Source organism: Anarrhichthys ocellatus, unplaced genomic scaffold (genome assembly GCF_004355925.1).
Source record: "Anarrhichthys ocellatus isolate YVR2014 unplaced genomic scaffold, GSC_Weel_1.0 scaffold44, whole genome shotgun sequence".
NCBI lineage: Eukaryota > Metazoa > Chordata > Actinopteri > Perciformes > Anarhichadidae > Anarrhichthys > Anarrhichthys ocellatus.
In genome coordinates this window covers 2,526,611-2,549,884 of record NW_022280074.1, presented here as the reverse complement: position 1 = coordinate 2,549,884, position 23,274 = coordinate 2,526,611, and the positions used below count along the sequence as shown (strand labels likewise).

General features: G+C 43.7%; 1 protein-coding gene across 2 annotated transcripts in view; it reads left to right on the top strand.

The window, feature by feature from the left end:
- The window catches only part of LOC116395119 (plexin-A1-like), a 237,855-nt gene that overhangs the window by 160,944 nt on the left and 53,637 nt on the right, over window positions 1-23,274 (top strand). For both annotated transcript variants that reach the window (XM_031868709.1, XM_031868708.1), the window contains exons 11-13: window positions 9,542-9,638; window positions 14,628-14,851; window positions 22,732-22,883. In XM_031868709.1, coding sequence (XP_031724569.1) covers window positions 9,542-9,638; window positions 14,628-14,851; window positions 22,732-22,883 — 473 coding nt within the window. The remainder of the gene's footprint in view (window positions 1-9,541; window positions 9,639-14,627; window positions 14,852-22,731; window positions 22,884-23,274) is intronic.

The window sequence follows — 23,274 nt, the reverse complement described above, 5'->3', positions numbered from 1 at the left end:
TCGTAATGATGGCTCCAACAGCTCTTTTGTGTTTTTGGAAAGGTAATTTGTGCATATTCAGTCAGTTGCGATTCTGTAATTGCTCCGTGTAGCGCGTGTTCTTTTGAGATTTCTGACTTTTTGGGTTGCTATCAGGTTTTTATCAGATTTGTCCTCAGTGACGTGACTACTTAAAAGCGTATTGAATACACGGGGAGCTGCTAAAACAAACAACAACAAAAAAATACAATTGCTGCACAGCGAGTTTAACTAATTGCGCACACAATTCTTTTGGAGTTCTAGCTTCATTGACTTTCTCCATTTACCTTCAGCACAGTGAGGTCCTGTCTCAGACGTCCATCACTGACATTAAAACACCAGTGCTTCTAAAAAATATGTATTGTAGATAAACCACACATCGCTTAGATACCACAGCTGTATGTTAGCTGTTTAGTTCAACCTCCGTTGCATTTTTAAGTTCTGAAAGCCTCCCGAGAACTGTATCGATACACACACACACACACGTTCATTTCTTCATTCCCCTGTGGACTTGAATGTTTTGTAAAACCCCAGTGTTCTCTCTGCAGGAAGCAGGAAAAACAGTAAACGGGCCTCGACAACAACTTTGCAGTGGCTTATGAAGCTAGACATGGGGGGGGTGGAAGTTTGTGCGCACGAGTAGATCCATGCGGCGCTGTGAACGAGTGAGCCCCCGTCTCTCCACCCTCCCCCCCATCAGGTTGGACTGTGATAGGATCCAATTAAGGGAGCTGTAGATAAAATGATGATGAATTGCAGCGCTGTGGTAGACTGACAGAAACACACACACACACACATGCCTGGCAAACCACTAAAACGGAAAAGAAGGAAGCAAAAAGACAAAGAAAGAGAAAGAGCCAAAGAGAGGGGGTGAGGGAATTAGGAGCAGACAATGCAACAAAGGGTGTGATGGAGGAAGTAGAAAGAGGGGAGAGAGAATGGGAAGAATGAAGAGAGGCAGAGGGGAGGAAGGAAAGGATAAGCTCAGCAGGCAGACTTGGGGGAAACAAACAAACGAGGGAGGAAACGGAGGGAGGGAGAACGCAGACTGTAAAAGATGTGCATGTTTGAGAAAGTGACGCTGAAAGAAAAGAAAATCATGATCCGTGCAAAAGTGAAACTGCTGAGATTAACTAGAACCGCAGAGGGCGAGAGGACAGTTGGGACAATGGGGCCATTATTTTCAGATATACGTATTTGGTTGCACAATGCACAAGTTACCAACGAGGCACCCACGTTTCCACCCAACAACTGCTGCTCAAGATGCCCCTGAGCAAGGCACACAAGGCATAAATGATGTAAATGATGAAGCCCATGTGTGACAACACAGCTAAAAAGAGAGCTTGAATTCTGCCAGTGTGACATTATTGTCGCATGGAAATGCGGTTTGAGTGCAAATCGATCAGAGAAATCTACGTTGCGTGACCTACTCAGCTTCGATAAAAGATGAAGGCTGACTTGAAGTTCAGTGTGACGGATTACACGAATCGAACAAGTTTCAAGATGGCTGTGTGAATGTTACACCAGACAGAAAAGATGCACACCACCAGTTTTACTCATTAAAGGTGCAATGGGGAAGAATTTCAGTTTAAAACATTCAAAAAATGAACCAACGTCATCAACAGAATGTGAAGAGGTTTGCAGCGTTGACGTTATATCAAAGACGTCCATGCATTCGGTTGCAGAGATAGCTACTGAAATGAGCATGCTAGCCAGCTAGCCCCTGCCTGTCCTGCATGGTAATACCACTTATTCCGCAAGAGGGGATGGTGAGTCACTGTAGCCTAGAGAACCCCCTCAGTCCAACCAACATGAGAGGACGAAGAAGTAGAGCTGCCCCCGAAGGCTCGTCAATCCAAAGTGGCAGAAAGGAGGAAAAGGTTGTATTTTGGTTTCATCCTTGACTCCACCAGGATTTATTTTGTTAGCGGTTAGCTTTAGCAATGAGTATTCAGCCAGCGCATTTGCGGAAGTAAACACTGATGAAAGCAGAGATGCTCTTTCTTCACCAAAATTAGCACGTATATGCAGTTTCTTTCAAACACAACAAAACCTGCTAAAATAGGCTATCGACTATATCCTCATACAACGGTTCTTACGATGTCCTACGATAAGTTACTTCTCATATTGTGTGCGTTTCCCTACGAAAGCCTGCATCACGTGTCAATTTCTGCTCCTTACATGCATACGGTCTTTTCAAAAGAAACTTCACAGGAAAGTTGCACAGGTTGCGTGACAAAAACATCAACATCAACTGCTCGTTTCAGACGGGGAACGAGCTGCAGTCTCATGGCATTGTTTGTCATAGGTATTGCTACGAATGCTGGATGAGACCAGCCTCACGTCACAAACACGCCGCCACAAAACAGGCTTAGTAAACAGCACACAGCAGAATGGAGGCCAGTGTTCTGGTGGTGACTTCTTTTATACATCTCTTACTTATTCAGTCTCCCTTCAAACGGACAAAATTTGTGGCTGAGATGACAAAAAACCAAGAAAGGGGCGAAAATGTGCGTGTCCTCCCAGACATCTTGTTTCCAGCACTGCCGATCAGAGTTGCTGTCGATAAATTTGTCCCAGGGAGTGAATGTTGATTGTAACCTTTCCCACTAAGGGCAAAAAACAGATGTTAATAGGTGTTAGTGGGGTTTTCGTCAAATGGGATAGGCGCTCCAAGTGAAGCAAAATGGTAAAACCCAGAACAATAAGCTGAAAGATGATGAAACGCTCGCTAGCCCAGATGCAAATGTTTTCATAGCCTTCCCTTTACGAGTAACTAGGTTCTTATCAATAATAATAAGTATGTTTACAGCTAAATGAAAGAGTTAACACACAGGATAAACACACAGGAGATCCTTCTATGATTGAGAGCTTGTGTACTTGCTACCATTGTATTGAGTATTCTCAGTAGGGATCTGTGTGTATATGTATCACAGCTGGCTGTGACTGGGACAGTAGAGTGTAATAAATCACAGATAAAATTAGCCGGCAGTAGATGTACACTCATCCATTCCATCTTACTGTCTCTTTGTGCATTATTTAGCCCCTCGACAAACACTCAAACGTTGAACCTGTACACTCAAATACACCAGGGACCCACAGTATGCATGGGCGCACACTGGGGACGTTCACAGGAGAACACACGCTGGCACGCGCGCACACGCCGATAGGATGCCTGCAAGCTGAGTGGCTACCCACTAGTTTGTACACACACACACACACACACATTCTCCCCAGAGGTTTGGAAGCAGACATATGGAGATTCTCCACATGATCTTCTTCCTAATCATGTGGAGCAGACGGAGACTGTAGCATCAGCAACAACCAGCAACCTGCTTTACATGATTTATTACACTGACACACGTAGGCTATCAAGCACTGTGTGTGTGTGTGTGTGTGTGTGTGTGTGTGTGTGTGTGTGCGTGTGTGTCTGCGGGTATGAACTTCCCACTGTAAGTCCGTGCTTCTGGCACCGGTTTTGAGCAGCACAGTACACTGTGGGAGGACAACACGGTGTGTGTTTGCGTGTTCACAGTCCACAAATTGGTCAAGCCGAGACTTTTCCCAAACTTCTCAAATATTATGCATATTGCAGTAATACAGTGTAACACAGGTACAGTACACACGTGCTCTTCTCCTACAAACTACGTTTATATACCATGAATGTCTCTATGAAGCCCATTTCTATAATGCATTACATAAAATACGTTATAATCTGCTTAAAGCACTGAATAATTATATTTATCAGCACTCCGAACTATCCATAATGCTTTATAGTAATAATCTGAACACATTATTAAGTATTTCAAAGTGACTTATGGGTCAAGTAACATAATGATTGCTCACTGCTATTCAGCAAGGATCACAGTTATAATTCCTATTGTTGTAAAACAATATCATCTTTATATAATGAATTATAATACATATGAAAAAAGCAAAACAATTTCAGTGAGTGATGAGTAATTACAAAGTATTATTATACTTGACCTTAGAAGTTAATATAAATTGCTTCATAAAGTGTTATGGTTCTTTTTATGAAGCATGATTGGATACTTATGAGTGCTCATAACTATAATTACACAGTGCTATAAGCAGATTGTTTTAAGTATGTTTTTAACACTATACTATAGGCTACGACACCATACACTTAGTTAAGGTGTGGGAAAGATCCTTTTGAGACAACAGGCTTTCTCTAACCTTACCCAAGCACTCTGAGTTACCAAACATAACAATTAAACAAATACAATATGTCTGCGGTGAACACTTTGCAGATATGCTCAATATAAAGGTCTCCTGGCGACATCAGTAAAAAAAATGCAATCAGGGCAGAAAATGTTTCCTACAAACTGCATTTGCTAATGCTAATCAGTGGCATGCACAGTGCACCAAGTATGCACCTCACTTGCCTGCACATGCTCTATTATCATCCTATTACAGTAAATCAGTAAGAACATGTAGCAGCAAAAGAGCACACACTCGCTGCAGACAGCTGAGAGAGAGAGAGAGAGAGAGAGAGAAGAACAGAGGACAGCAACTAAAACTAAGTGAATTTAAAACATGTAATGTCATTGACATGTTGTTAATCGGTGGGCAGATTTCTCCAAATTTGGCACGAACGTCCACCTGGACTCAAAGATGTAAACTGCAACATGACTGTGAGCTGAGGAAATAAACAGCAGGGCAGCAACTCTAGTTTAATTACTTGAACATTGTTGTTTTTTCATTTAGTGCGAACAAAAATTGTCATTAAACATGCAAAATAGTTTGAACTGAATGGAATTGAACTGAACTTGTGCGTGTGTGTGTGTGTGAGCAGTGTATTTTTAACACACACTCAGGTATCCTTCAACATGACTAATTACATGCGGATGACCTGCACACACATATGTGCACCTCTCGTTTTTTCTTACCTTCTCCCCCTCCTCACCAGCCAGCTGCTCTGTTTTGTTAACATCGGCAGTTTTCAGTCCATCAGACACTCTCTCACACACACACACACACACACACACACACACACACACACACACACAAGGGCCATATCTATTCATATAATCCATGGGGACACGCGATCCATGGAGACGATTCATGTTGCGAGAGAATAAACGAGTGCGGGAGCAGATAACGAATGAACCCGAGCCAGGCTGGTGTGTTACTGTAATGAGGCCAGGGACGGCTTTGTGCTCACCTTGTAGTTTTTTTCACACCTCCTCCCCTCCCTCTCCTTTTTTTTTCTGTCTCCCCGTGTCACCTCGCCTCCCTCTCTCCCTTTGTCCCCCCCCCCTTGTCCCTGTACCTCTCTCCTCCCTCATCGCCTCCTTGTTTATTCTCTTCTTCCTCCCCCTGTGCTCTACTCCTTTCTCTCCCTCTTCCTGTCTCCCCTCTTTTCCTCCCATTGCCTCTCCTCTCTTTCCCCTCCTCTAGTCTCCTCTCCCTCTTTCCCAAAACTTCCACTCCTCTCACTTCCCACTTATCTGCTCTCTAGCTGTCCTCCACTTGCATTCACCCAACTTTTATCTACCGTATCCTCCCCTTTTTCCTCCTACCCTTTCCTCTACCTAACTTCCTCTTTTCCTCTCCTCTCCTCTCTCTTCCCTGGGGGGATGGGGTGGGGGGCTTCACTATGAGTTGGCGCAGGTAGATTAATTACATGCAGCGACATGGAGGAGCTGGCCAGAGGCTTCAGTAATGAGTCTGATTACTCATCTCCAGCAGCTCTGGGCGCTCAGGGGAGGGAAGTCAGGACGGCAGGCCAGCAGAGAGGCCGCTCGGGGGGGGGGGGGGAGCAACTTTTACCCACAGGGTTCCACCAATACAGAGTTTTTAACAGCAATGGTGCCACTGCTTTTAGATCAGAGCTCTGCCAAGAGTCAGTGACATGCCGATAGTCAATAGCTGTTCAATGAGAAAAAACATTTACCCAAGAGAGAGTGTTTGCACCAGAAGCTGTGTGTGTCTTCAATACCTGATCACATGTATGTTCATAGCTGTAATCGATCAAGGTGCAGGCCTAACATCCAAACATCTTCACCAGTACCCCGGGAGGAACGCCTACGGAAGACAGTCCCACGGTGGCTAAAGAGATATACCCAGGGACAAAAGAAAACTTAATTAGATGCAGGAAATGTGGGGAAACATGAGCACGGATAATAAATCACACAAACACAAGACAGCAACAGTTTCTCATTAAGCCGAAAAAAGATGATTTAAGGTGCAAAGTGTCCAGATGCTTTCAGCCCGTGAGTCAAAGCAACAGTGAGCTGAAACTGCAAAGGATTTGTAGAATGAAGTAAATATTTTTTTGGGGGTCAGACATTAGACATAATCTTCGCAAATAAATGCTGATTAGTTACAGTTAGATAACATGTCAGTGTGTTGGTTGAATCCTTTGGAGCTCCAGAGATACAGGAAGAACAGCACATCATAGTCATACTGCACTTTCACACACATGGCCAGAGACTTTCTGGAAGTAAACATGTTAAGAAAGCGCAGTATGCGTGATAAATACGCCTTGTTTCCTGTGGCGGTTTCAGTTTTAAAACAAGCTTTTTAATGTGTATGTCTTGTGTATGTTTACTGTATTGAATGCATTTAAACGCTTTTGTTTCAGCATACCCACTTCTCAATTCAAAGTGTCTCAGTCTGAGTTAGTCCTCACTTCATATTCAAACACAGATCCTTCAAAATGTTGCCATTTGGTAAAGACAGCTTCAAGTAGAGGTGATGGCTTCAGCCCTGTCCCATAATTAGATGTACTTTCATGCCACACTTCATGTTTTCAAAAGGTGACTGTCTAAACGAGACTTCCTTCCATCAAAAAGACTGCAAGCATACTTCCATTGAGAAGACGCATTGTCCGTGTTAACTGAACCCCGAAGTCGTGGCAAAGCGACGTCGGGTGCCACCCGCACTTCTAAATCTCATCAGAGAAGAATTTTCAAATTTCAGAGGTCAGAGTAGAGTATATAACCGGTGCCTGACGAGACCGGTGTGATGCATTATTTAAGTGTCGGCTTAAAGAGACGCTCCCCCGATGTGGCTTTAATACTCTTTAGATGAGGTTCCAGCCAGCGACATGGCTGTAGATGTCAGGCACGGTGGGGCCACGTTGTAATATCCCAATGTTTGAGGGATCCGTCGAAATGCATGGAATTTCCTACGGACATTCCTGACCCCCAAACGATGAAGCCAATGGACTCTGGTGATCTCTTGACTTTTCCTCTAGCGCCACCATGAGGTTGACATTTTTGGTTTCGAGGGAAATGTCTCGACTACTATTGGATTGATTGCCTTAAAAGTTTGTGTACTTTCCCCGTTAGGATAAATTGTCATAACTTTTTTGATTATGCAGACTTTACATCAAGCACCGTCATCAGGTTAAAATGTCAGTCTCTCCTGCAAAGCGAATGTCATTCCCATCAGCCTCAGCTGTAGCTTTTTTTGCATTTGCTTGCTAATTGGTAAATGTTAGCATGCTACCACGCAGAACTAAGACACTGGAAATGTTGTCATTGTGAGAATGTTAGTTTGACTCTTTGTCGTATTAACTTATGTCTCCTTTTTTATAATGACTAAAACAAGATCAAACTGGGATCTTATAGAAAAGTTTTACACATCGCTAGTTCAATGTCACACCTCAGTGTAGCGTTGTCTTGTGTGCTCTCCTGAAGTTCTTTCTCCTTCTGCTGCCTCTTCTCTTCTCTCCTCTCCTGACTCCCTCTCCGTGTGTCCTCCTTATTTTTCAGTATAAAACTGGCCCTAAAACCCGTCTTTTAACTCCAAAGTGTCCCCCGGGGGAAGTGAGTCAGTGGGCGATTGCTCAGCGTGACCGGGCAGCGCGGTGTCACAGTGTGGTTTTGGGTCGGCGCTTCAAACTATGTGACAGCATGAATAAAGCATGATGTGGCGAGCAGCAGGGTGGGGGGACTGACGAGAGAACAAGCTCACCCAGTGTCTTGGTGACGGCAAACAAGTCAGAACCCTTAAAGTTTAATGGGAGACACGCCGCAGAGAGGAGTGTGTGTGTGTGTGTGGAGAGCCTGTGGTTTCACTGGGCCTGGGAGCTGCCGTACACAGGCCTTTAAACAGTGGGGCGTAATGGTGATGCTAATAAAGTCAGCGGCCTACCTCATGTGTGATGGATCATGGTCACGCTGAACTAGTGGGTACGGAATAAGCCCGTTCAGCTTTTCCTTTGTGGCAAAAGAGTGTTTTGGTTGAATCCCTGTGCTGCTGACCTCCCAGAATCCTGTGGTTCCAATGGTCTGTGCTCCTCTCAGCTTCTGAATGGTCTCAATAGAGATCCAGACTTCCCACATTCCTTCCTCTGTGGCCGCTTACAATGTCTCCTATTTTTCTTTTGCCCCACTTGTTTGTGCTCTTTTCTTTCTTCTGTTCGCCCCTTTATATCATGGCCTTCTCCCCGAGGCCTCCTCGAGGCTTGAACTGAACCCATTACTGATCTGAAATAACAGCGCGTCTTTGCTTTGATAGCGGTTAACATCCATATCAGTAGCGTATCTGCTTTGCTGGTATTCAGGCAACCCGTTTTAACAGGGCCCACCCTTTCAGACCATCAGCAGCGGCTTAACAGAATCCATGTCTGCAAATCTGTGTTACAGCCTTGCAAAAGAAGCGATAAAGGTTATTGCTGCTGCCATAAAGGTTTTGGTGGTTTCACACTTTTTTTTTTTTGTTACCTGAAGGCCACCGTAGTTCTCCCAGGAGGGCTGAGCGGAACTTTTGGCTTCAATCTGCAACATCTGTGCTATTTGCCACCGTTAAATCTGACACATTGCGTCTATAACTTGTGTGTGGGAAGACAACAACAGCCCGACTTTATCTACACACATAACAACATCCTCAGGTATGAATATGGGATTCACACTGCGTGATATTTGAGTCATGGTAATAAATCAGAGAAGAGTGGAGGAAAGTTTTGACCGCATTATAGGTGTGTGTCTGTGTGCGTGTGTGTGCGTGTCTCAGGCCCCATTGCCCATATGGGATGGTCGAGTCCCGTCTATCAAATCCAGTGTGTCAGGGAGCAAATTGGAAATGCCAATTTCACTTTACGCTGCTCCGCATCTTCTCTCTCGCTCACCCTCATCCCACCACTTAGCTCATGCGTAAATGAATAAGGTCCTCTCTCACGTCTACCACTGTCTGATTCCTGTCCGCTTTCACCTCTCTGACCGTTTCTCCTCCTCCTCCTGCTTCTTCCTCCAATCTCATCTTCTCTCCCTCCACCCCGCCTCACCTCCTCTCCTCCCTTCCCCCGTCCCTGTCTCCCTTTGCCCATGCCTGTTCAGCTGTAACCCATCTGTTATTTCTCTGTGTGTATTTCTGGGAAAGAAAACGTCTGTTGTGGCGAATAAGGATTTGTGCATGCTCGTCTGCGATGAGCAAGCCGGTGGCGAGTCACTTTGCAAAAGATACGATACCTCACGCAATTCCCAGTGTGCATCGGATCCATTATCAATTAACGTCTCCTCACACCGACTCTCTGTTTCTCTGTGTGTCTCAGTACGACTACGAGGGCGGTGACATCAGTGACCTACCGGTCGACCTCTCCGTGGTGTGGAATGGAAACTTCGTGATCGACAACCCGTTCAACATTCAAGGTAGAGCTTTCTCTCTCTCTCTCTCTCTCTGTCTCTCTTTCTCTCTCTCTCTGTCTCTCTTTCTCTCTCTCTCTGTCTCTCTTTCTCTCTCTCTCTGTCTCTCTCTCTCTCTCTCTCTCTCTCTCTCTCTCTCTCTCTCTCTCTCTCTGTCTCTCTTTCTCTCTCTCTCTCTCTCTCTGTCCCTCTCTCTCTCTCTGTCCCTCTCTCTCTCTCTCTCTCTCTCTCTCTCTCTCTCTCTGTCTCTCTCTTTCTCTCTCTCTCTCTCTGTCGCTCTTTCTCTCTCTCTCTCTCTCTCTCTCTCTCTGTCTCTCTCTCTCTCATTTCGGTGGAGAAAAAAAAGATAATAATGTGAATCGACCTCGCTTGTTTATCTGTATGTAATGATTTTCTGTGAAGCAACAACTGTTGTGCAGTCCCCCCCCCCTTCATCAGAAATTTGTAATTTCAGTTTTGACAGCCATCAGGGAGAGAGGTGAAAGTGTACCATCCGTTTGAAAAACAAAAAACACAATTCTTCTTGTCTCGTGGGATAAAAGAGAGGCAGGAGGGAGTGATTGATGGACGGCGATGATAACAAACAAACATCCAACAAGGAAATTAATAGGGATGGATGTTAGAGGGGAAGATAAACAAATGGCGAAACCAATTGGCAGAAGAAGGGAAGAACGCTGGATGACAGGTTGATAAATGCAGCATGTAATGGGGAGGGGGGGGGTTTGAATACAGGGATTGATAAAGAAGAACAGAAAGCGACACGGAAGGATGGCATTTATTATTTTTAATTGCTATTTGTGCATGAAGTGGAAAACAATTACCAATTCTAAATTCTTTATCAAGTGTAATACATTGGGTGGTGGAGGCTAATGACTTTAGACGTCCCAATGCACCAGATAATGTGAGTCTTGCTCTCGAGTGTGTCGTACAGTGTTTTGCAAGTCTGGAGTCTGATTAACTAAAACCCTTCCTACTGTATTCTCTCCTGCTTTTCTTCCTGTTCCGTTCACCGTTCGTTTCAGTGCATGTTTTAATCTCTCTTTGTGTTCCATGTGACCTGTTCCACGTGCACTTCTCTTTTTATTTTATGTTTTTTTTGCAGATTGCTTGGAAATTAGTCGCTTATCGGTCACGGCCCAATTCTCCTCCCTGTGTTGTTTTGTTTGAAATGTGCTCCTTTTTTTGATATTTTCAGTCTGTCCGTGCTGAAAGATCCCGTCTGAGGATTAAAGTCCTGAGTTTAGCTCGCGCTGAGAATCATTGTAGCGGCCACGACAAAACAAATAATCACATTTATGTGCAATCAAGTAGATGAACTGCACGGTTAATGACTGTTCTCTAATCAGAAAAGCACTCAACTGATCAATACAGCCCTGTATCAGTACTATATTAGTATCTGTTTTGTGAGTCAAGTAATTCTGTACATTACGGTTTAGACAGAAACATTTATCAAATAAATACATATTATATACTACTGTTAATACTTTGAAAAAGTGTTCCGCTCAATATGTCGTTCCTCCAAACTAAGTAGCACTTCGTCTTTTGAGGAGCCTTTTATAATAAAGTGTCACGACTTCATGAGGTTAAGTTACTGAGGGTGCCTTCATTCTCCATGTGCTCTATTTGGTTTGGTTCCTTAACGCTGATGTAACGTCAAACAACCGGACAGAGATTGTTTGGGTTCCCAGTCCGCTCCCAAGTAAACTGTAGCAACTACTTGTTGCTGTCAACTTGTCTTCTTCCTGCTCACCATGCGGCGCTGACGATGCATGATGACAATCACCCACACTGTCCAATAAAGTAGTTACCTGTCAGTCCGTACGACTTCATGATCGCTCCTCTTCTGAGCACATAATACCGACAGACATTCATGTTCCCCAGAGGATGAATCCTAATGACTTAAATGACTTTCCCCTGACTTGTAGCGCCATCATCATTTTCTATTAGTCCAACACTTTTGCTCATCACCAAAATCCTGCATTACCATCAGGCTCAGCTGTACTCGACTGCAAGACATCAGCACTGTTAAGCCCCTGACAATTTTCCGGCAAGGACGGCGGCGCGGACAAGCCAATTTTCTTGTTTTCACTTTTCTCCGCCCAGCCACGTCTAAGTGGTTGGAAAATGTTGGATATGCACGGACAGGCGCAAACATACCGCAAGGAACCCTCCAGAGAAAAAGTGCACATTATTGTTTCTCCAAATCCTCAAATTTCCTCCCAGCTCACTGTTGATACTTTGGAAATAAACACAGTTCACAGTTAAGGTAAAAACCCCTGAGCTGGTGAGGAATTTAGGGGATTTTGCTCCCTAAATATGGAGAGCTTTTTTTTTTGTACATCTCAAAGATCATAGTGTGAAACGTGGCTTAAGGATGCATCTTGGCAGTGCAGATGCTTGTATCTGGATATATCAGGATTAAACTGAACTAAGGGCATTTGAGTTGTTGTTGTTTTACTGCAGAGTTAGCCAGCAAACTCCTTAAACGAGTGAGTGCTTTGTATGTGACAGCAGTGGTGTTGAGAGTTTGGGAGTGTGAAATCCAATGATCTTAGAGGCGCCGTGTGTGAACTTGACAAGTATGCTCCTGTTGTTCAGACTATGAGCAAGCTATGCTCGCTGTTCCACTTTTCTAGGTGGCAGAGAATTTGTGCGGGCAGCACCCAAAGCCAAAGATCGACTTAGACTGAAGTTTGAATCAACAACCCTATCAAACCCCCCTTAGATGAGTTTTGTGCTAAAGCCTCACAGAATACCTATTAGGATTGACTTCAATACGATGCTTAGTGTTGAAAAAAACACACATTATAAAACCATCCTCACTCATACAAATCTTATAAAGACCGTCTCCTCCTTTCTTCCCTCTCCATCCCTTATTAATCCCTCTCGCCTCCATCCCCGTCTTTCTCTCTCTGAGTCGGAGCCGTATTATCCGTCTGAGGCAGAGCCGCCCGGCGCTGGCCCGGCTTTGCCCCGGTGTAAAGTGGAGATGTTAATGTTAATTAAATCATTCATTTGGTTCAGATTAATTAGCGCCGCAGCTACTTTTAAACTGAGCCGTGGCTAATCAGATTAGGCCCGAGCGGAGGGCCGTGGCGGGCAGATTGATACGTGAGAAGCTGGCTTTGAAGTCCAGCCACCTTCTGTCTGCCGATGAGGAGGAGGAGATTCCTCCATGCTCTGTAGCTTTTTTTTTTTCATTTTTTTTTTCACCTCAGTTCGTTTCAAATCTGTTTAACAGGTATGACAGCAAAGAAACCTGCCTGCAGGCTTTGGCATTATAGTATCAACTGAGATTAGAATGATAGAGTTTAACAGATGTACAAATGGTACCAAAAAGAAGAGAAAAAAACACCTGTCCCTTTACCTGCACCTCTCTCTCTCTCTTTGCATGTGACTTTCTCTCCTCTCTCTTGTTTTTACTTGTCACGCAGATTCTTTTGGTCTCGTTTCTCTCAACCTCTCTCCCTCTCTCTCCGGCTCTAATCTGTTTCTCTGATTCTCTCGGCCTCGCGGGGCCTCACCATCAACAATTCGTGTTGCTGTTTTGTTAACAAGTGCAGCTAAAATTTATCCTCCACCTCCTCCCCCCTGCCTTTCATCTCCCCCTCGTCTCTCTTCTCAGGCGTTTGAGTTTTGAATATTTATTTATCTATTAATGTATTCATTTTTTTTTTTTTTACTTTTAATGACTTTTTCCACTCCATAGAGTTGAGAGAATTTTTCTTTTTTTCACACAACAAATTATCAATTCCCTATTGGCGTTAGAAGACATTACCTGTTGAATTAATTTCTATAATATCCCTCTAGGTTGCTTGTTCATTTTTTTCCCTCTGTTTATCTGTGGAAACAGTTATTTTCTCACTGTCACAGCCTCGTAGTGGTAATCACCTACTGTAGGTTTTAGGCGTTTGACATTCATTTATTCTCTCTGTCTCTCTCTCTCTCTCTCTCTCTCTCTCTCTCTCTCTCTCTCTCTCTCTCAAGCTCACAGACACAAACTCCTGATTACTTTTTTTTACTTTTTTTCCCTTGCCACCTTTGCTTTCTTTTAAATTAACAGTTTATAGAACTTTCTGTTCATCAAACAAATATTTCTCAAGCAGTATGCGAAAGGCAGAGTTTCCAAAATAATGCGACTAGTTCCAGCATTTACGTCATACGACTTAATAAACATGTAGCCTACTCCAGCCTGTTGTAGAAAAATGGAAGAAAAATCAGTTTTGAAACATGATACAGGTTTTCTGTGCAGTTAGATGAATAATATGTTCAACATTTTGGGAAATATTGTTATGCACTCTTTTCTGAGGGTCAAGTGAGGAGATCTCTGTCTTATCGATATGCTTAATATGATGATACAACCAGTTATTTCTCTGTAGCTTAGCATAACGATTGGAAATAGGAAAAACAGCTAACCTGACTCTGTGCAAAGGTAAAAAAAAATAAAGACGTAAATAAATGTCAACCAGCACCTCTGGAGCTCACAAGTTCCCACGGCACTTGAGTTAGCCTCCGCTACGCTAGCTTTCAAATTACATGTATTTTCTTATCGAGGGATTCTTTCATAGCTCTTTCTGAAAAGCTAAAACATGAAATAATGATAAAATAAACTCTCTTTGAGCAGAACAAGGGTGTGACTTTCCTTTTCCTCTGGAATATACCTCTGTGTCCTAATGCAGGCTTGCTGCTAACTGAAAAAGCTTTCCTAAATTAGCTGGGTTAGCTAGCTAGTTAGCCATCTTCACCAGCTGTTTTTCACAAGCTGGTAAGCTAGCAGGCTAATTTTCTAACACCATACATGCCATGGCCATATAAAAATGAATGTCACAGCCTTTGTGTGCATTCATGTATTGATCTGAGTCGCCAATGAACATCTTAGTTTGCAAGTTAGATAACGTGAGCTATGACAAACTGCTGTTCAGTGAAATGTTTGTATGATTACAACTCCAGTCACATAACACGTGTCTCTCTCCCACTCTCTGTCTCTCCGGCCAGCCCACCTGTACAAGTGCAGAGCGTTGCGGGACAGCTGTGGCATGTGCCTGAAGGCCGACCCCAGGTTTGAATGCGGTTGGTGCGTCCAGGACAGGAAGTGCTCCCTCAGGCAGGAGTGCAACGGTGGAGGACATTTCCACCTCCCGCTGCAGCTGGCGGAAGGCGGAGGATGGATGCACGCCACCTCTGGAAACAGCCGCTGCACCCACCCCAAGATCACTAAGGTAGGTGGTGCGTCTGTGTTTCTTTGTGCGACTACATAGAGAGATTCCACAAAAACACCACGGATTGAACAGGCTGTGAGTTTGTGTCTTTGAGAGGATGCTAATGTGCTTTCAGGCTACTTGTAAGTGCTGTTTCTACTGCTTAATGAGGAACACTGGCCAGGTGGACAAAGAGAGACTGCTGGCTTCTTTTCAGACAGAGAACGGGCTCCAAATCACAGAACAGTTCAACTTTGTAAAGGAGATCACGCGATACGGACAGCATTTTATTCATTTTTTTATGAGCCAGTGCTGAAAACATGGAGTTTTGATGCTACATCGGCAGAAACCAGAATGGGCTGTGGCCTGTTTTTTGACCATATAAACTAAAGGCACAATTACAATGTAATGGAACCAACAAATACAATAACTTCTTGTCACTGCTTTAGTTGCTGTTTAGTGTCAAATCTATCTATCAGTTTGGTAGTGATAGCAAGTTCTAGTGGTCTGCCATTTGGTCAGTGATTTTTACTTTTATGTTGAAAACCAATTGATGATGCCAAATTTAGGAAATATCAAACGCAGTTCATTTTGAGGTCTCGGTAGCTTGGTAATTGTTCAGAATTTGAATGACTTGTAATCTTAAAATGTAATCTATGAGACATTTTTTAAATATAACCATTTCAAATAACACACACTCAAAATTCAGTTTGTATGGCGTCCGTGCACCTTTAATCGAGACAGTGGTAGGAAAGAAAGAAAAGAACATCCGACAGCCACAGTCGGCAGCAACCAAAAGAAACTCCCCTCATCAAAACTCCCCCCAAATGTTACAGTTCTAAAATCCCCTGCAAAGAAAAGCAACACGGCTTCTCTGAGCACCACTTCATAATCTGGTCAACCCGTTGATGGATGCTAAGTCACCTGCGGAGATCCAAAGCTGGTAGACCTTGATAGGCCGTTGCGTCAGCTCTCTTTGTCGAAGCCCCCGTGGTCACGAAAGCCCTACGTGTCCTGAACCGGGAACGAGTAGCTCCATGTTAATGTGCCGCTATTAAGCCACACACTTGTTGGGACCTTGTGCCTGCCCTTGGCACAGACATGGTATTATTACTCACTGTTACATCACACTGGTACTCCGCAGAGAGAGAGAAGCACGTAGAGGTTTGTTTGGTTTGATTCGCTCTTGAACCGTCTTTTCGGTTGCTTCATCTCTGTATGTCACTGTCTCTCTGTGCATCGATGTGTTTGGAAGGCTCAAAGGGTCGAAATCCAGCATTGGTCAGATGCGTTTTACAATCATTCATATCTGTATCGTTTCTTTCCTTTTTTTGTTTCTGGATCTTTTTCCTATCCGCCTTTCTTTCTGTCGTGACTTTCAGTGGGTATTAGTCACAGACGTAATAAACAACAGCCCTTCTCAGAAGCGTTATTGTCTAACAAAAGGCAATGGAAACTAATTAATTTCATATCCGTAGCAGCTACAAAAGCTGTGAATAGGATGAGATATTTAGGCTTGATTTCAGCTCAAATGAGCATTTAATGAATGAGATGATTATCTTGATACCAGTGGTGTAATCTGTGTCACTTAAGGACATTCCCCACTTGGTTTTATCTGTTCTCATTTGTTTTAAGAGCAATTAGTCTCATTAAAGACTGTCTACTTGTACACACATCAGCTGAATATCTTAAGAAAGTAGACTTTTTCATCCAAATCTTTTGACCATATCTCAATATATTGTGTTTTTTTCTCTCTTGATAGAAGTCAAATCATTAATGTAAGGTCACTTCTTTGGTTTAGACCAAATTTGTGTTGACTCATGGTTGTGTGATTCTGAGTATCTCACTCTTCATCATGCAGGGCTGGTAATGTCACACACGTTAAATCCTTTACAACTGCTAGTACAGGGCCTGTTCGGAGCGAGCCGGCTGCCTGACCCCTATAAGTTCTGCTTGCAGCGCTCATTGCTCGTTCACTCCAGAAGAAAAGAAGAGTCCGGTTGTAACGTGAGTGAACGACAGTCAATGAGCCGTGTCCGTTGAAGCCCCGCCCCCGCTGCTGCACAGAGCGCTATCGCTTGTTTGTTCAAAGTTTATAGATATTGAATGTGTCCAGTGTTCAAACTGCACATACGTACCTTTGACACTGCAGGTCGTTGGGTCCCCAGCGATACATCCACAGTGTGAAGTAGATCGAATGAACAGTTCTTGAGGCATGCGAAGGACGCACACACATACATACAGAGAGAGGTGTGTTGCTTTATACCGAGATCACTTGGTCTAGATAAAAGAGTTACATAAATGTGTGAGAAATGACAGAATTATGTAAATGTGAAGGGAAGATGCAGGTTTCTGCAGTTCTTCTGGTTTTATTCCGACACAACTTGTTCGTTAGTGGTGCTGCTTACTGCTGTTTGGTGTCTAACAGTGGTTGTGCACAGCGACATACTCACCGTCCATGTGAATATCTGTGTTTGTGAATGCATGCAATAAACATGCATTCACAAAATGAAATAAGAAAAATAGTATCTACATTTATGAGCAAAGGCGAGGGCTGTGCATGAGTCTGCATGCGTGTTTCTGTGCACACACAAGGGCACGAGAAGGAGAAGGGAGAGTAAGAGGGATGTGTTTTTATATTGTGATAATACTACAAGTAGAGTGAGGCTGGGAGTAATGAATGTCTGAAGAGTTATGGTGGAAAGACACATTGATATCAATAGCAGATGTCTATATTCTCTTGATTCATGGATTCATGTTTGCCCTGTTTAGTTTATATTACCTTCCAGGACAGTTTTATTTGTATTTTTCATAGCAGATCAGCCGTTATGAGTATGTTATGAGCACATGAGCTTTTCATTTAACAGGCATTCTGTTGACTTGAACGGGCTTGTGAAGAATCGGTTATTTTAAACCACCCGATGCTGGTTATGTGATAATCTGATGCTTACATTTCATTATGTGAACACACCATAAAATGGGCACACAACTGGTTGCTTGTTCATCCGTTCTCTCCCTTTTAATGTTTGGTAGTCTGGACCTTTGTGCTGATACTCACCACATATCCATTGACCCTTCAGCGTTGAAGTCTTGGATTCTGGATCCCTCAAGTGACACATCAGCTCATCCACCATCCCTAACCTACAGAGATGACCTCCAGTCCGTCTTGATTCTGCTTATACGGCTGAATCCTCTGCAGCTGAGGAGACTGGGTGCATGTTTTTGCCGTTTGCTGTCCCTATTTTTTAATGGTTAAAAAGTCTTTGAAGGCCAAGAATTGTTTGCTAATTTCTCACAATGGTTGACGACAGCAATTGTCGAGTCCTGTGGATCCCATTGAAAGCAAGAACCTTTTAATAACGTCATATTCTCCGAACACCTCAAATCTAATTTTGAGAAAATGTAGTTGCTATTTTAACATTCCTACATTTTACAAATATTGAAACATCACAACTACAGATTATTCATTTGTTTGAGGCAGTGTTTCAAGAAAGAAAAAAAGGCCCACACATTTCCCGCACTCCCCGTTTGATGGAACCATTCCCACAGAATTCCCAAACTGTTTTCTGACCACATGGACAACTTTCCCAGTTTTTAACAGCTGTTGCCTTTCCATGGCTCACGTGCTATTGGTTACCGCTCAGACCACAGCAAGGTTACCATGTTTCAGCACACACACACACACACACACACACACAAATGTGTGTACAGGCTAGATGACAGACTACTAGGAAACCACTGCTCTAATGTCGATGATCTGATGTGGCTACCCTGTGGTTAGGGCTGCAATATTATGTCTACACCACCACATAGTGACGCCACACTACTTTACCTCCAGTGGATTCCTGGTCAGTGGTATCCATTTTTAATTTATTGACACCTCCAAAGCACAGCCCCCCATAGACTACACTGATATAAAGCCAAACTTCTTCTCCAGGTCTGAGTTGTCTCAAAATTGGAAAACGGGTGAAGGGAAATCCTTTTATCATTCATCCTTTTTGCATAGACAACACGCTTTCTCAATTTGAACTGCGGTTCTCTCCAAAATTGCTCAGCTTACCCCAACTGTGCTGGCTAATGTAGCCTTAACACTGAATGAAAATGACGCCAGAGCAGCCGGATGTGTACACTAAGTCCAAATCTTTTCACCAACAAAACAGCTAAGCAGGAATGCAACGTGAGGCAGAGTGGTGATGTATTGGCCATTCAGTCTGACCATCGGTCTTTTAGCTGACCTGCTCCAGGTTGCGGTGGTTAGCGGCTAGTAGCTGGCAGCGCTAGCAAGCATTTGTGGTCCGTGTGTCAGTTCAGTCCTAGATCAGTTCGGCTGCTCGCGAGGAACAACTCAAACTGCTTTCCTTTTGAGTTACATCCGGAGTCTTGTCAGTTAGGGTTTGAACGTGGTGGCGTCGTATCAGATCGCCATCCTGCCAAAACTGCCTGAGGTCTGTTTCCAGCTTTCAGGGCATCTGTACTTTACATTCCTCAGAGACTGGTGGTTATGGGCTCGAATGTGGTGGTGCTGTGTCAAATCACTCCAACATGAGTCTAGAGTTGCTTTGAGGTCCCAATTCCACACTGTGGTGTCTGCCTGCATGCCCACAGGCTCAGTGAGCACTGGTTGTCTTGTTATGTGTTGCCATACTTTGATACTTCCAAGAGTTTCTGAGGTTCCATATGAAATGTAAATGGCACACAACCAATAACTAGGAGGTGTGGTGGTCTGGCTCCACGTTCTGTACCACAGCGGTCATGTTTCAGGTACATAGCTAGAGATCAAAATGTGGCTTATTAGAGGCAATGTTATTGCTTACTTAAGTCTCCTTCGTGAAGTATGCGAGGCCTCTGCCTTTGGTTGTCTTACAGTTTGTTAGCCAGGTTGCATCCAGCATCTTTTTGTTTTCTTCTCAGTGCTTCCCCAATTTCAAATGTTTCGAGAGTTCCATCGTGATCCCTCCTGCCGGATGCATGTGGAGGCACAAAATATATATAAATAGCCCCCAGCTATCGCAACCTCACCTGTTCACTCACAAATATGGGTGAGGAGTGACAGATGGTCAATAGGAAGACTTGTTTCGTTTGGTAACAGATTCAGTGAATTTGGTATCACTATTCTGGCCATTAAATGTCAACTACACAGTTTACAATTCGAGGATAGCTTTCAGATCAAACGGTCGGCTGGATTCTCTCGATATCACGAGATTCACTTGAGAATCAAGTAACGCTTTTGTGTCCCGACAACCAGCATCCGGATCAATCAGCGTCCCATGAGGAGCTACTGGCAACTACGTGAGTGGCTTAGGTGTGTGTGTGTGACTCGATACGGAGTGGCGACTGTTTGTTCTAAACAACGTTGGCAGCTCCTAAAAAGGTTCGCCTAAATGCAGTTCTATCTTCATTGAAAGAAGAGCAAAGGCTGTTCTCAGTGGAAAGGATTATTTCACTCTTTTCCCGGCTGGCTTCGCCAAAGACTTTGACTGACAGATGTTTTTTCCAATAACCAGCTCTTAAGTAGTTTTTGGAAGGGCCTTCCCTGTCACAAACATTTTCCAACGACGTCTTCTCTGGAAGAAACCATCTGGCGCGTCAGGTTACCGGTTAAATGAAATGTGGGCCCTTCAAAACTGTTCTCATATAAAGTATAATATGGATGTACCCCCCCCTTCAGATGATGGTAGTAATCCTTTTTAACAGCTCTCCTCTTCCTCTGTTGCCTGTCCGTCTCTGGCTCTGCCAGTGTTTATGTCCCAGGGCTTGGTGGCTAGCTGATATTGTGTTTTGTGGTATCATAGCTTCATTCTTCCAAAACCATCTGAAAGCCCCATTTCCCCACCCTGACATCTGTTGTCCATATCGTACCCTAGAGCTTGATGGCTACTTCGCTGTGGTCAGTGTTTACCAGCTATTGTGTTTGTGGAACCGATGGCTGAGGCTCTGCTGGCGCCTGAGGTACCAACGTGAGTCAGCTTCCAAATAGTGGGCAGCATTATCACAGGCCAGACTGTTCTTGCACAGTCTCCCTCTTGGTTTCTCAGTTCAGTTCACTACAGTCACGATGTTGCTTTACAGATTATTTGGAAGGTATTAGTTTTCAAACCCCAGCTCTTCATATATTCAGACATTACCAGGATTATTATATTCCAGTTCAACCTCTTTCTCTTAAACACATTTCGACTGATGTCGCTGACTGTCGTTGTGTATTTAAAGTAATGCCGGAGGTATTATGTTTTTGCTGAGAGCTTCGAAAATGTGCTTTGTCTGGCAGTTTGTCATACTATTAAAGGTTTAGCTCATTTAAAAGAATCATTTGGTATTCGATCTGTGACATTTGAAGAGATGAAGTATCCATGTGTAGTTGCTTATGTGATCGTGGCAGATTAGATTATTCTGATGGCATACGTTTTTGTTTGTAGAAATACGAGATGGTTAAAGCCTCTTTTCATGCTTCTATGGGGAGTGGGAGATAATCAATTTTTAAAAGATATTTAATGTCGTTCACTGAGTTTGTTACAACTGGCTTTCAGGCAAATCTTTTAATTTGTACATTTATGTTTAAGCTTTTCAATTTTCATTACTTTCCACTTTTGTTACTTATGTTTTCCTGTATCATTCCCCATTGTCATTTTCACACTAATCGCTCACGTTTAAGCTTTCAATTTGATCATTTGCACTACGATTTTTCTATTTCCCACTTTTCCATTACATTTAACTGCTTTCATTTTTTAAATTTTCGCTTATAATTGTATTTCTGTGGAAAATGATACTCCATATGTTCTGGTTACGTTTTATGTGGAGAGAGTCAAGGCATGTTGTTCTTCCATTTATGAGTCAGTACGGATGAAGAGCCCTTGAGCAAGGCATTTAACCTCCAGCTGCTCCAGTGGTGCTGTACATTGGGCAACAGTATGGCTGTTGGTACCTGAAGCAGGGTGCCTGGAAAGGGTTTGAATCTCAGCTGACTTTCTCTGCATACAAGTTTTGAGTTAAATCACGTGTGTGTGTGTGTGTGTGTGTGTGTGTGTGTGTGTGTCTCTGGCAAGACAAATTGTTCATTCCCCAAACTAGTCCACACTGTAGAAATCCCCATTTGTCAAGGTCTGTTGTTTGGTGCCGTCTGTGGTGTCATAATAACTCTATGCCTCCATACTGTCGGCGCCTTAGTTTGCATTTCCACCCTGCGCCGTCTGCTCAGCCAAGCACTGCAGGAGAGCGGGGCAATGGACAGATTACACATAATTACCTCGTGATGCTTGTTAGGGATTAGGTTTGTGTGTGCGCGGCCGCGCCATAGTGTGTGTGTGTGTGTGTGTGTGTGTGTGTGTGCGTGTCCGTGACAGCCGCCGTCCATCAGTCACCACATTTGTTTTGTCACACCACACCTGTCCGCGTTACGCGCCATAATCTGGCTAGATAAATCACATTATGGTTCGGCGGCCCGACTGAGCGTTACACTGCTGCAGCCGAGCCGGCGTAATAAGTTTCAATTAAATCGCCAAGATGATGCCTTCGGTTGGTGCCTGTTTTGGGTCCGGGTTATTTTTGTGTTTCTCCCTCTCTTTATCTCATTTTCAGTGTTTTTCAAAGCCAAGGGGGTAATTTTTCTTCATTAAAACTTAAATAACCCGATATGGGCATCTCTGCATGGCCTGTGTGTGTGTGCGTGTTGTATTTTTTATTTTTTTTATCCTTCTGTGTTTGTTTGTTTGTGTCTGTGCTGTGTCATGTTCAGGGTCCATTTTCAGACTTTAAACTGATTGAATGGGTCAGCATACGCAGCCGTGGATACATTCCGTGTCCTTAATGTGTGCGTGTTTATCCATGTGTGAATATAATATATTGTCTCTTTTTCGTTTTTTAACTTGGGAACTAAATCTCCTTCCTCTGTCCTCTTGTCGGTCCAGTTGTTCCCGGAGACGGGGCCTCGCCAAGGGGGAACCAGGGTGACCATCCTGGGGGAGAACCTGGGTCTGCAGTTCAGCGACATCCAGATGGGGGTCAGGCTGGGCAAGGTACCCTGCGTGCCTATTGAGGAGGAGTACGTGAGCGCAGAGAGGTAAGTTGAGGAACAAAGGACAAGTCTCATGAGCGTTCAAGCACACACACCCCAATGCTGCGTCTTTTCCGTTAGTTCATGTTAATGTGCAGTGGAAGTTCACACTACATACTTACTTGAATGGTGGGTGAATTTCGACGGGGTAGTGTAGTGGCATATGGAACACGGCTGCTGTGCACACATCTAAAATTTCGATTGCCACAGTCGGAATCGTAATTTTTAGCTAGCTAGCTAACCAAGACAGATTTATCCATTTAAATTCACCCAATAAACAATACTGAAGGCCTTCTTTCCGCCAACAGTATACTGGTTCTTAACACATTTACAGTGTAGTGCTGTGTTCACAGGAGCAACAGCAGCCGCTGCTGGAATCTCCCGTACCGCTACACAG